A 14338-nucleotide genomic window follows, 5' to 3' on the forward strand; every position below is an offset into this window, starting at 1 on the left:
TAGCCACTAGCCACAGTGCAATGTGTCTCCAGTCTCTACTTTCAATAACGAGGCATATTGCTAATGAAAGGAGGATATCTTACCTCTTCTCCTCTCTGGATATTGCGGCAAGAGCTGATGACGATCTTGTCGCCTCTCTCCAAGCTCACGGTCTCGGCGATGCAGTTGGGGGCGCAGGAGTGGTTGATGTATCTGAGGACGATGCCAAAGGTAAACGACTTTCCTACATGCTAGCGACATTTACACAGCGTTGAAATGTAACACAAGTAGGGTCAAATGGTGTATTCTGAACGTAGGAAACTCTTACCTTGCTGGTCCGCCAGTGATGGTGGCATCGACAACATGCTCACTGTCCAGACGGAACATGTAGACTCCACGGTTCTGCACCACAGCAAGGGAATAACATGGAAGAGACAACATTGCCATTCTCCTCTTATGCTATCATGTAGATGTTAAGAGGCCAGATATGAAGGGGGATGATATTTAGTCTTGTGGGAAACATATGGCAATGGTTTCTGAACTCACCTGGGATTCGTACATCTTCTCCATCCGGTTGGCCACCTCGTTGCGAATGAGGGTACCAATGTACTCAATCACCATGGTGTGGGACTCAATGTCCCTGGCGGCGTACAGACCCAACCCCTGCCAGGACAGAAACAGTGAGGGTCAACACCTCAAACACTGAACTCAATGAATCTGAAAGCAAACGACCACTATGAATGATATCAAATGATGCCATATCATGCCCTCACATCAAGCCCTTATAACCCAACAGGTAACTTGTACTTACTTACCACAAAAGCAACCATTGAATTCAATCAATGTGCATCAAGCAAAATGGATTGAGATACTTCTGTGCCTGAATAAGTTAGACAATTATATTGAATGTGCATCAGGGCCTGAGTAGAGTCTGCATGTAGCCCTAGCACAGTGACAGAGGTGCCCACCTGAATGCGGGAGCGCGCCAGGTACACGTTGCTCTTCCACTCAGCTTTCATGCGTCGGTACTGGAAGGGGACGGATGCAAACTGCTTGGGGATCACCTCTTCCGGTGCTTCCACCACACCCACGCTGCCAACCGTCTGCATGGACTTAGAGGAGACGATACCGGTGCTGGACAAAGTGTGAGGTCTATGGGAAGAGGAGGAGCCAAAACATACAACACCCTGAAGCATTCCCGCAGGAAGTAGCATATGACCATCGAAATAGAAACACAGTACTACCATTCTACTTATTCTATTTCTATGCATGTATGACATTGATGGAAAGGTGATTGAATGGCAAGTGGGACTGCATTATGGTGGTTTTCTGGACTAACAGACATGGCCAATGGATAATCTCCATTTAAAGGTCCAGGAATAGGCTTCATTTGGGTCCTCCGGGGAAAGCAGTGTTCCACCAAAAGAGAAGCAAGCCAGAGTTATTGGGGTGGAAAGGCAGTTAATGTGTGGCTGGGAGCAGATAACGGTAAGTACCATTCCAGGAACCCAGGATGTTTAACATTAGCATTGTTTTACAGCGAATGTGTCATTATAGCGCTAATGTGTCACTTATGCGTCATCAGGGCACTAAGACAGTAAGATGTACAATGCTGACTGAAAACAGATGTGATATTGAAGGATGACTATTTCAAGAAAACAGTGATGAAAACAGTGAACAGCCAGTTATCTTTTGTTACTGAGCTGTCCAGTGATTTAAACAAATGAAAGCTGAAAGATGACCTGTTTTGACTTCAAGTAGGCAGCAGTGAAGTTAAAGCATAAGGAAGAACAAAATGTGTAAAGAAAGAGGATACTGAATTAGAGAGAGAACACCTTGTTGTGGATGGAACAAAGACAAAGTGTTGCAGAGATAAAACAGTGATCAACCGAAACAAACATGGCAGGAACTTAAGTGTAAAATGACACAGAATACCTTAACACCAACCTCTTGACATGGCTGCAGGCCTTGGGTTCTGAGCGGGCACTGCCAGTTGGGTTTATGGCCAAGGGGAGCTCCATGAGAGGGTTGCGTCCGAACCGGAAAGTATATCTGTCACAGGCTTCCACTCCGGGGAGCTGCACACACACAAAAATATATTTAAAAAAAACATTTTCAAGCAGTTCAATCCATTAAAATGGGTCAATAATAACCAATAGTTGTTAATTACAAGCTGCAATTAAGTATTCATCTTACTTTAATAGTACATTTCAGGTTTCCATTAAGATACATGAGTGGATTTATTGAACTGTTTTTCCTACAGGGAGTTTATAAAATACATCTCTTCCACCACTTAACCTTAGACTGAAAAAGTGCTTTCATAATCAACTGCAAAGTCAGATAACACTAAAGTGTGTTTGATGGAGAACCTTTCATCAAAGTACTTAGAGTGCATATGGAAAGCCTTTTCCTTTAAAGCACTTCATGGAGTTGAAGTTATTTTGCATTGGAGCTTTTAACAAAAGTGTAAAAAAGTCAAAACCAAACTGCTATACTGTACACCCACCTAAAACGTTCAACTCTCTCAGACTATTCATTTTACTCTCTCTTGCCATCTCTGCTCTTACCGATTCTACGATCCTGGTGACGGCGGTGACGGTGAATCCAAACAGGTCCTCTCCCTTCAAGTAGACGGGGAACAGTTTCAGAGTTCCTGATTCGTTACGCCGGTCAGCCACAGGCTCTAGAATCTTGTCCCATACACCTATAACACAGAGGGGAGATTCAACAGTCAGGGTAACTAGATGTTACTAGTATAATTTATCAGGATGTGTCTAGTTTTACTTTGTGTAAATCTAACCTTAACCCATATTTTGGCTGGTTTTCTAACCATCCCTCACCCTGTTTCTACACCAGACAAATGCATTTGTCAAAGTATTTGAGGTGAGTTTGATGTAGCTTTCGAATTGTTTGCACATTTTGCACATAAGTGGACCTGAAGTATTTGACTTATGTATTTGACCCAGGTCGATTTTTCACCCCACCTTGCCCTCTTACCTTTGGGTGAGGCGCCGGTGAGCACCAGGTCATCGTAGCCTTGCTCTATCACCCGCACCACAAACTCCGGCTGGCCCTCGTTCTCCTCCACCGAGCACAGGTAGCGGCATCGGTGGTTGCCTTGGCGTGTGCTCCAGTAGATGCGGCTGGCCCGGTAGCCCACGGGGAAGATGGCGTTCGCTGAGTGGAAGGCAGCCATCTGCTGGGGCAGCAGCTGACCCACGGTGTGGAACACCAGGCTTCCCACGCGGAACGTGTGCCGGCGCTCGCCACGCTGCACGATGCTGGCCATCTGCCGCGCCTCGTCGCGCTGCACATAGACGCGGCGGAACACTGTGAAGCATCGCAGCTCCTGGTCGTGGTGGGTAGTGGCGGGCGCCACGGCCCTGTCGCCTCCTCTCCCATCGCCACGGGGCCGGTGCAGTTGACACAGCATTGTCTTGTCCTTGAAGAAGGTGCACTGGGCCTTGAGCGCGCATGTGAAGTGGTAGGCGTTGCCGCAGCGCAGCCGGTGGCAGCCACTGGTGGCGCCTGTCTGCTGGCAGTAGGTGCAGTGCACCGCCATGCCCCTCCGCAGTGCCAGCTCCACGTTGATCAGGGCACCTGCCTGCGTCTCATACACCTCAGATGACCACAGGGCGCAATTCAGGTGTACCCACAGGTCCAGGTCCAGGTTGAGGAGGCGTGCGGGCCCGTCTGTCATGCCATCGCCCTCCTCGTGGCAAAAGCAGCAACGCCGCAGGTCCCGGGGGAGGGGATCGGGACGCAGAGAGGCACCCAGCTTCCTCAGCAGCTCATCCACCTCATCCTCACCGGGCAGAGAGGACAGCAGGCTGCCTCTAGTGGGAAACATGACGTGTACATTCCACTTGCGCCAGCGCAGGCCCTTCCAGCGCTTGTGGTGGCGGGGCGACATGTCATCACCACCCCCGCTGGCAGAGTGGACTGCTCGGGGCCTTGGCTTGAGCTTGACCGTCATCTTGAGGGTGTCCGGCTTAGGTTTCTCTGTGGGGAAGGAGATGGGAGGGGGGCTGGAGGGGGCAGACTGTTTGGGCTGCAGCTTTGCCAGGCAGCGGACGTCCAGTGTGGACATGTTGTTGCTATACTGGTGAAGCACCTTAGACGGGCTCTCTTTGACCGACGACTCAGCCAAGAGAGGAGACATGTTTGGCTGCGAAAGAGAGTTTACTCATTAAATCCAATGAAAAGTCTCATGCTAATTACTCTCAGCAATGGCATCTTTGTTTGCCCAGCTGTGGTCATTGTTAGACCATGTTAGAATATTCCACCTGCTTTTTGACTGCGCTAAAATGAAAACACATAAATCCATGCAATCTACAACCTATTGTAACAATCCTGCCCTGTCGTCTGTCTACCTACCGTACTGGTGTCAGTGAGGTTCTCAAAAAGAGTCAAGACAGAGATACACACCTTACTGTCTGTGGCTTTGGACTGTGTGGCTGCGGTGTGGAGGACAAAACAGTTGCGGCTGCAGAAGACCTGGCTCGGTCTCTCCTGCAGGAAGCAGAGACGTCAGCATCATGTTCAGTTGCCACAAAAATAAAGGAAATGCTCGGAAACGGGGAGGACAACTAAACCTGTCCAATAAGAAACACTCTTTTTTTTCCTGTTGCAAAACGTTTTGCCTTAATGACCAGGAACCAGGTCACTTGTTCTGAACATGCATTAGTCGCGCACTGTCTAGGACCAACCATTATTTTTATTTTACCTTTATTTAACTAGGTAAGTCAGTTAAGAACAAATTCTTATTTAAAATGACGGCCTAGGAACAGTGGGTTAACTGCCTTGTTCAGTGGCAGAACGACAGATTTTTACCTTGTCAGCTCAGGGATTCAATCTTTTGGTTACTAGTCCAACGCTCTAACCACTAGGCTACCTGGCGCCCCATTATCCCCTTTGCACTCCTCAAAGTGATCTTCAGACACCCCACCTATGGATCAAAGAGCCTGCGGTGCCACAGACCTTGTGTTGACTCCATAAGTCGTCGGTACATTTGAATAATATGTGTGTCTGTACATGTATGTGTAACAGTATAACTTTAGTACGTCCCCTCTCCCCGACCTCGGGCGCGAACCAGGGACCTTCTGCACACATCAACAACGGTCGCCCACGAAGCGTCGTTACCCATCGCTCCACAAAAGCCACGGCCCTTGCAGAGCAAGGGGAAACACTACTTCAGGTCTCAGAGCAAGTGACGTAACCGATTGAAATGCTATTAGCGCGTACCCGCTAACTAGCTAGCCATTTCACATCCGCTACATATGGGCTGGCAGGAGGAGAAGATCAAAAGGTAACTCCTGATTTAAAACAGCCTGGCTGTTAAAATAATTAAATCATGCTCAACTCAGGCCATCTCATGGTAAATCAGATGGTGCGTCGCGGCAGTTAGCTTTACTTGATTTCATTACTATTGTTGGGCTTAGATAAATCTCATTCCATATCAACAAAACTCTGATAATGTTTACTGTACACTACTAGTGAATGTATTATGTTAATACTTAACATAATTGACAATTCATATTCATACGATAGGAATTAATTTCAGGCGTTTGCAATTTAAATGACTAAACATGTTCATATTGAGTAACAATACTTGCTTCAGTTGAGCAACAACTGATCTGGGGCTTACCCGTTTGCTGCAGGCTAGGTCTTTGGTGGACTTGCGCACTCCGTTTCCCAGAACCACCACCTTGCAGTGGCAGCACCACTGGGGTTTAGGCCCCTCCCCCCTGGCAGCTGAACCTAAAACACATTTTTACATCAATTCATCACAAAAAAACACCTGGGTGAAAGACAGCTGAACAAGAAGGAAACAGACAGATATTGCATTGGGGTTATTTCAAAAGGGCTTCTTCACAATCAAATTAGCCAAAGAGCTAACAGGTTCAATCTCCCCAATCATTAGTGGCTTTCATTAACTTTTCACATCTCAGACATGATCAATACGAGGCTAGATGGGACTATCCACTGAGTAGAGAGGTGTCTGACTCACACACAGACTGGTGTTTCCATGCCCAGCTTTTGCCCAAAATCTGTTCTAAACAGCCAATTGCCTTTATTGAGGGTAATGGGAAAATAACTTAATCACGGTGCTTATTTGCCTGCCATTTCCTGAGCTAAAAGATATTTACTAAAATAGCTTGTACAAACTCAAAAATCATGTTTTGAAATAACCAAAATGAAAAGCTCAGGAACAAGTTTCCTAGTTATGCTAGGAACGTATGCCATTTGATTGTTAGTCTGTTGATAACATGACAGTGATAAATACACGAATTTAAATGGAGTAAGATACATTTTTGTGAAATAATTTCACTGAAAGATATGGTGCCACCATCGTTTTACCAGCTCTGAAGCCAGAAACCTAATTTCATCCATCACTATCAGTTGTTACCATCGGCAGATTAAAGTTGGATTGCTGGTGGGTACTGACCTGCGCTGGTGGGCGGGCCAATGGGCTGAAATGGCTGGCTAATTCTGGGATGGTTGGGTGATCCGGGGGGTCTCAGGGACCTCATGGTGGGGGGCTGCTGGTGCTGGGGAAACATGGATACGTGAAGGGGGTCCATTCCCTGGGTCTGAGGCACCTTGAGTCCAGCCAGTAAGGCCAGGGAGCTGCGCTCTGGGCTGCGGCTCACCTCGTAGCTGCCGGGGATGGTCACACGCAGTAGATCTGCCACCGCAGCCACAACGCCAGGGATGTTCTGCAGGTCCAGAAGTGTCAGGTAAGTCAAATAAGTTTATAGCCACTGGTGGTCAATACAACAGCCCCATGCCAGGGGTCGGCAACAGATGGCCCAAAACCGGCCCACGAGTAATTTTTGTATTTTGGGGGGGAAACCTATTTTTATTATTTTGTTTTTGACTAAAATTACCAGGAATTCTGTAAAAACTGTTTAATTTAGGAAATCGGTTCCCAAATATTCCCACAAATAAAAAAATAAACATGTTATCGTGTCTCAACATAATCAAGGTATAAAATTATTATTTTCAAATACAAGCTCTTTTTGGTCTTAGTTGTAGTCAATTTGCAATGTGCAAATTATGATAATTATTTTTCTGCCCCCACGTCTATTTGCTCCGACAAAAATCATCCCACAGCTGAATTTAGTTGCCTACCCCTGCCCGAAGCTATACGTGAGACTATCATGGAAATTAGCTTTCTTGAATAATGTCTGGCTTTGTTACCCAGTAGTGTATTCACTATGTCCACTGCAATTCAGTCTATAGCAGCAAATGTGTAAAACATGAAATAAACTATAATAGTAAAAATGTGTAGTTTACAGTTGCGTTCAGCCACTCACCTCCGCTGAGACCGGATTCAAGGTGATTTCTATGGATACCAGGCCAGCTTTGGCGCAGGATGGAGGCTGTCCAAACTGGGACCCGAAGAAGGAGCTTGAGGGTTCAGTTTTGACCTCTTGCTTTATCTCAGTTCCTAAAGGGAACCACCAGACAATCTAATATTACACAGGAACTAACACAAAGCAGCAGTTAAAATGCTTGTATAACCCTGGCCTGAGAATTATTCTTAAAGATCTTCACCAATACAATGGCTACCTAATGATTAGTAGTACTAACAAGCAAAACTTCTAACTCAACAGAACTCTAAATTACCATTTATTGGTACCTCTACTTCATTCAGGAGTGAAAGGTGTGTATGTGTGATTCTTACCTTTCCCGCTGGCGCTAGGCAGCATGGGTATGACGGGAGAGGAGCAAGGCGAGGTGGGCTCCTCCTTGACCTTTGACAGGTCGGGGTAGCGGCTGATCTCCATGCCGACTACGCTCTCGGGGGATGAGGAGGGGACAAAGCCGTCGGGGGTGTCCCTGTCTACACAGTGGTCCTGGCCCCTGGGACGTACACAGAATGAAGGAAACTAGTTCAACCACTGAGCAAGCGCAGTACAGCAGGATATAAGTCAGTCTTTAATACTCCACTCAGAAGCAAAATTAGTTACTATAGTTACTCGTTCAGAAGCCAGGTAGGAACCATCCTGCCTCTAAATCCCATTGAAATGTGGATTTGCAAGTCCTCACCTGAGTTCCTCCTGGTTGTTATGGGGTGGTGTGGGGAGCGAGGCGGGAACGTCCACTGTCTTGGGCCCCTGGGTGATGTCATGGGCCATGAGGTCTTCCTCTGTCCGGAACGCTGTAGGCAGCTGCTTGGCTCCCAGTCCTTTGATCACTAATGTTAATTCAACAACAAACATATTTCAGCCATTGAAAAACAAAAATGGATTGTCCTTTTTATTTTCAGATCACAGAAATGAATCTTGACATTAAAATGCCAGCAAAGATTCTTTGATATATATAATATATTTTTAAATCGCTACAATATTACCACAGCATTACTTCTCCGAAGTGATTTTTTAACACGAGTCACTTTACCATCATGGCCGCCCAAGACAGCAGCTTTCCTGGCGAGGTCCTCGGCCGTGACGAACCCGTTGACCATCTTCTGCCTCGCCATGGGAGGTGGCGTGGGTGGGAGTGATGCAGGAGGGGTAGGTGGGTTGCTCAAGTTGTTCTGCTACAAAATGGCAAAGCAGACAACATTTTAACTGGATCCAACTAGGGAAATGTGTTTGAATATACAGGAACATTCAACAGTGTGCGGGTATCCTCTTTCTTTCCTATGATATACCTTGTTGTACTCTTCACTTGAAAAACAGACGGACGTGCCTACACAACTTTTGACCTAAGGGTGTGCTCTCTTCACCTTGTAGATGAGCTGTGAATAGTAGTCTGACACGCCGTCCAGAGAGGCGCTGCCGAAGGAGCCCGACAGCCTGTTCTCCCCGTTGACCTGCCCGCTGCCGAACGGTGGGAAGTGGGCAAAGTTGACCCCCATTAGGGGCTCCATCAGGGGCAGCAGAGAGAGCTGCTGTGGAGGAAGAGAAGAGGGTTAAGTAAGGCCAAAGGCTTTCTCACTGCTTAAATTTCGAGGTAAGCACTGAACAGGATTCAAATTTGTTCTAGAAATTGAATAAAAACTATTGACGGTTTTTAACTGAAGTCATTTTATCGAAAGTGTACGGAGACTTGGGAGGTCAAGACAAAAATCAGAATAGTTCACTGCTGCATAACCCATGGTATATCTACTCATCATTTGAATGACATGCAATTATTTTATTATTATTCACCTAAAAAGTACTATATATTTTCCATGTAATATTCTGTTTATGCCTTCCACAAATTCCGAGTGCTTATTTTAAAAATCCACGGACCGCTCAATTAAACCTAAATTAAAGTAATGACATATTAAGATGACAGTAATTTATGAGGTGTGTTAACAGAAAACAGCAAAATAACACCCACGTTTGTGCCCAAGCAACTGCAGAAGAAGATATCAGATACACGTTGATCTACAAAACCAGCAGCAGCCTGAGTGCTAATTTTCCCATAGAGGCACCACACAGTTGCAACATTAAACACCATCAATCAAATAAAAAAATGTAAATGATCAAAATACCGACATTTGTTTTAGGCCTGGCTATACTACCAGACCAATCAGCCAATCCACACATTCACAGTGGCGACCCATCCTATGGGACTCCAGAGTGGCGCAGCAGTCACTGCATCTCAGCGCTAGAGGCGTCATTACTGACCCTGGTTTGATCCTGGGCTGTATCACAACTGGCCGTGATCGGGAGTCCCATAGGGCGGCACACAATTGGCCCAGCGTCATCCGGGTTGGGGAGGGTTTGGCTGGGGTAGGCTGTCATTGTAAAATATGAATTTGTTTTTAACCGACTTGCCTAGTTACATAAAGGTTACATTTATTTTTATTTTTTTATAAATAAAATTCAGGGCAGGTGGGGCGTTTGCATGTTATTTTTGCATTAATACGCGTCATATATCAGTTTGCAAACAATGTCAAATTAAATGAATCATTGAGTTAATAAAGCCGCATTTAAACATTCTTTTTTTTGCTTTCTTGAGTAGGTCAGCCCCAAAATGCAGGTGTTTCAGGCTAGCTCAGTGCTATCTGTGGTTGTGGGGCAGCCAGCGGAAAATACAGAGCGTAGGGGATGTTAATGTTCTCTAGTTGTGCCGTGACTGTCACCCATAGGGACACTACGTCACTGCAAAATCTACAGGGAGAGCTAGAAAATTCAAGCCCCTTGGGTGCTGCCATAGATTTACATTAGAAGTGCCAATCTAAGGCTCAAGGTCAAGGTGACTGTACGTTTGTTTATCCCATGTGTAACTGTGTAGTTGTTGCACTGCTTTGCTTCATCTTTGCCAGGTTGCAGTTGTAAATGAGAACTTGTTCTTAACTGGCCTATCTGGTTAAATAAAGTTGAAAAAAAATACATTTTAAAAATGGCGTCAAATCACGTTATATCTACCGTAGCTTTGGACTGATCATGTCAACATCATACTTTCAAAATCGTAGCAAGCAAGCTAGACAAGCAGTCATCACGAATCAAGTCAACAATCTACTGGTAAATCCTTGTCATATCAAGAGAAATTATAGATAAAACGGCCAATGGACAAACATTACACAAAAAGTTGGAAATCACAAATTCAACAATGAGTGGTTTGGCAGGAATCAGTGGCTAACTGCAAGCTTTGCAACGCAATCACTACTATAGCCTGCTATTCAGTAGAGAAGCTGTGTAGTCCAAGTATGTGTTTAAGGGCCTCTTTTCCATGCTTAAAATGATAAACATTCACATGCAACAACATGGGCCAGAATAGGTTGAATACATTAGCCATGCTGTCAATCCAGCAAGACTTCTGCCGCGGTCAAGACAACTGGGAACTCTGGAAAAACGAGCTCCGACTGGGAAAATACGTTTTGAACGGTCATCCAAGTCGGGAACTCAGGCCTCTTTCTAGAGCTCCGACCTGAAGATCACTGACGTCATGATTCAAACTTAGTTCCCAGTTGTCTTGAAAGCACCATGAATGCCAGACTTTGATGACATAATTTGCCCACAAGAAGGATCGCCACGCTACCTTCCTGTTCAAGTGAGCACAGAACAAGGTAAGTGGAAAATGGCTTATGGCTGCTGCATAAATTATGTAATATGCCAGGGAGATATGTATACTGTAGCTAGGAAAGTAATAATAAGTATATGTTGTGTAGTAAGCTGTTAGTAGCCCATGTGCCTCACCCTAATAAGTTGGTCCCTTTGCCCTTCATAATTTAGCCTACTCTTCTGACTTGGTGGTGCACATGTAGCCTAAAGCCTATTTTAGAGAAATGTCATCATCGAATATTGTAAGAGCTTTCATGGTCTGCTTATTATGCCCCTTTTATTTATCCTACGGTCCTGACTTGGTGTACAGGGATAATACTCTTAACGGCCCATGTTCTGAATTCTGTCGCTGTACATTTCAAAAGTGTTGAAAAAAATAGTTATATTGACTATGTCCGTCTTAGCTCGCTCATTAATGTCTTAATCGAAATTACGGATTGCCTCATCCTCCCCTTATGCCATAGTTTGTACATCTCAATTGCCAGTCAAAACCACATTTGTTTAAGCAGGTCAACCATAGCAGCAATGTTTTTTTAAAAGGCAGTAAATGAGTCTGAATGAACTGTTTCGCTGCCAGACAAGACTCCGCTGATAACCAGGTGTAGCGGTGGTAAGGATTCACTCAATGGTGCTGAAAAGAAAGATCTGTTGTTGGGACAACTTTATGTAGTCCCTAACAGTTTGTGGGCACTGTTTGTCACCGTTATAGTGCAATTCATGTGTTGTGTAGTGGCTTTGCTGGCATGCATAAAAAAATAAAAAAATGTTGAGTTTGCCCCACCAAGATTTACATGCTAAAATCGCCACTGCAGATTCAATTAACACAAGCTAATCAACACATTCAACACTGTTTGGTGTCTGACTACTATGACATGTACCCGTTTGAGCTGGGTCAGACTGTCAGTACTGGAATAACCGATCTGCCTCTCCTCTTCCTCCTTCTTCCTCCTCTTGTAGCGTGACGGCGGTTTCTCTGCCCCGTTTTTGGGCGTCCGTTTGTTGCGTTGCTGCTTCCTTTTGCCCTGTGCCGGAACCGAGGGTTCTAGAAGCTCTGTGCTTCCTGTCAGCTGACTGTGTGGGGGAGTCTGGGAAAATACAATGATACAAGCAAGGTTGGTGAGCTACTATGTGAGTTACTATTATAGACACAACAAAGGGCTTTCTTTAGGAATGTAGTACTGAATAGCAATTTTTTGTGCATTTTATACCCAAATAGTTTGATTTCAGAACATGTAGTATCCTATGGGTGTGATGATTATAGTGTCTGTGTGAATGTGGTCTTTCCCTTCTCACCATGTTGTTGGTGGTGGAGGCCGGCCTGGCGGTGGCTTTGAGGTCTGCCGAGGCCTCCTGCTCTGAGCTAAGGCTGTTGCAGGACATCTGCTGTGTGGGAGGGGTCTGGTTGGCACTGGCACCTGGCGGGGGCGTACTCTTGTTCTTCAGCAGGTGCTTAAGCAGCTCATTCCCTGTGTCACCCCCTTTGGTGCCATGGAGTGGCGAAGAGAGTCCACCCTCGCTTCCCTCCTCCTCCTTCACTATCCCCCCGGCTCGGGGACCGTGCCGCAAGACAGACCCTTCGTTGGCTGCCACGGCCCCTCTGCACTCAGTCTCTATCCTCTCCAGCTTGATTTGGAGGGTTTCGTCAAACAGGGAGGCCCGGTCATTCTCCGAGCCCATGTTGGAGAGCCCACCCTGGGCTAAGCTGCTGCCCGAGAGCTGCCTCTCCAGTTCTGAGGAGGGGGCCAAACCCGAGGACCCCACAGGGAGGAAAAGATCAGACAGATCCTGCTCTCCAGGAATGCTGAGGCTCCGGGTGGGGGTGGATGAGGTGTCAGACACGTGGGAGGGAGTCAGTGGGGCGCAGAGGTCTGAGTGGGGAGTGGATGGGGTCTTGACTGAGTCTGCGTCGTCGACAGAGTCTCTCTTCTTCTTCCTGTTCCTCTTCTTCTTGGCCTTCTCCTCTGGGATGATGTTGGAGTAGAGCTGGATCAAGGACTGGCCTGAGCCGGGGTAGTTGGGAGGTAGGGGGGTGGATGAGTCCATTCCGAACGGGGGTCCATGTCCCTCGCCCCCAACCTGAGGCATCATCCCACGGCCTCTGAACCCAGCGGGACGGGGCTGTCCAGGAGGGTAGTTAAGCCCCTGTAGCATGGGGATTTTGGACTGGAAATTGGGACCCATCTCGGGACTACCAAATACCCTGTTCCCAGGCATGGACCTGCGCTCACCATCAGGCATGAAGCCCTGACCTGGGAGTGGCCCGCCAGTGGTGGTGAAGCTTGGCTGCATGTTGCTCTGCTCGGGGAACATGGGCCCTAGCTGCCCCTGCTGTTGTTGAGGCCTAGAGGGTTGCATGAAGTCTTGGGGCAGATCAGTACTGTAGAATGGCATGTGGGCCAGGCTATCCCCTCCGGGGTTTGTAGCTCCAGAGCCGGATGGGAGCCCAGTAGGCCCCAGACCCAGGCGTTGCTGCTCCATCTCCAGCCGCTGCTGCATGGCCCGGTGCCTCTCCACCTCCTGCATAAGCTGGACCCGCTGTCTCTCCTGCTGCTCCCTCAGGCGGTCCCGCCTCTCGCGCTCCTGGAAGCCCTCACTGAATGGGTTGTTGTCGTCAAATTTCACAGCGAGGCTGTTGCCACCACTTCCACCGCTGGCTCCCTGGGCACCTGTTCCGTTTCCCGTTGGTGTAGCTTTTGCGCCAGGCACCATTGAGGGTGGGGGCTGTGGTGGTAGTTGGGCTTGGGGTGGTAACTGGGGCGGTGGCAACTGGGCAGGGCTGGCATGGGGCATCTGTGGGGGCATGTGAGCTGGAATTCTTGGACCTGGGCCTCCCATCAGTCCTTGGGCTCCCCCTGGGTGCCAGCCTGGCATGTTGGGAATGCGGGCAGGGTTATGTTGGCTGGGGTGGGGCTGCATTGGCATCATGGGCCCCATCATGGGCTGGCCCATAGGGGGCGCTCCAGGCATCATAGTGGCAGCTTGAGTAGGCATCACAGGCATGGGTGGCATCCCTGGCATCATAGGAGCCTGGAGACTTGGCCGTTGCTGTTGCTGCTGCTGCTTGACACGGTACTCCTCTATCAGCTCTGCATGGTCTTTCTGCTGTTTCCGAATCTACCAGAGAGAAATAAAAGAGGAAAAAGCAAACAGAGAAATGTGAGCAGATTGAAGGGATCCCACCCAATTCTTCACAGTCCAAGAAGGCATTGAGAAACATTTTTAGGCACCACTTTTGTATCCAGTCCAATTAGAATTGGTATTTACATGGCAATCACAGAAAGAACAGAGTGATCAAATACTATTTTCTGTTACTTATGCCTCCATAAAATTGGCAATTACCTGGAACTAGAGAA

At 47.2% G+C, this 14338-nt stretch overlaps 1 protein-coding gene across 11 annotated transcripts in view; it reads right to left on the reverse strand.

Moving 5' to 3' along the window:
• The window catches only part of kmt2ca (lysine (K)-specific methyltransferase 2Ca), a 230290-nt gene that overhangs the window by 1842 nt on the left and 214110 nt on the right, over nucleotides 1–14338 (reverse strand). For 8 of the 11 annotated variants that reach the window (XM_055881823.1, XM_055881825.1, XM_055881829.1 and 5 more), the window contains 17 exons: nucleotides 12279–14099; nucleotides 11864–12070; nucleotides 8717–8881; nucleotides 8386–8527; nucleotides 8035–8182; nucleotides 7670–7848; nucleotides 7299–7432; nucleotides 6428–6698; nucleotides 5627–5739; nucleotides 4408–4491; nucleotides 2977–4147; nucleotides 2547–2683; nucleotides 1915–2057; nucleotides 948–1131; nucleotides 526–642; nucleotides 308–381; nucleotides 84–192 (listed from right to left, as the gene is read on the reverse strand). In XM_055881823.1, the coding sequence (XP_055737798.1) occupies nucleotides 84–192; nucleotides 308–381; nucleotides 526–642; nucleotides 948–1131; nucleotides 1915–2057; nucleotides 2547–2683; nucleotides 2977–4147; nucleotides 4408–4491; nucleotides 5627–5739; nucleotides 6428–6698; nucleotides 7299–7432; nucleotides 7670–7848; nucleotides 8035–8182; nucleotides 8386–8527; nucleotides 8717–8881; nucleotides 11864–12070; nucleotides 12279–14099 (5199 nt within the window). The remainder of the gene's footprint in view (nucleotides 1–83; nucleotides 193–307; nucleotides 382–525; nucleotides 643–947; nucleotides 1132–1914; nucleotides 2058–2546; nucleotides 2684–2976; nucleotides 4148–4407; nucleotides 4492–5626; nucleotides 5740–6427; nucleotides 6699–7298; nucleotides 7433–7669; nucleotides 7849–8034; nucleotides 8183–8385; nucleotides 8528–8716; nucleotides 8882–11863; nucleotides 12071–12278; nucleotides 14100–14338) is intronic. The other 3 variants (XM_055881833.1, XM_055881827.1, XM_055881826.1) reach the window with 2 other exon arrangements.

Source organism: Salvelinus fontinalis, chromosome 25 (genome assembly GCF_029448725.1).
Source record: "Salvelinus fontinalis isolate EN_2023a chromosome 25, ASM2944872v1, whole genome shotgun sequence".
Classification (NCBI taxonomy): Eukaryota; Metazoa; Chordata; class Actinopteri; order Salmoniformes; family Salmonidae; genus Salvelinus; species Salvelinus fontinalis.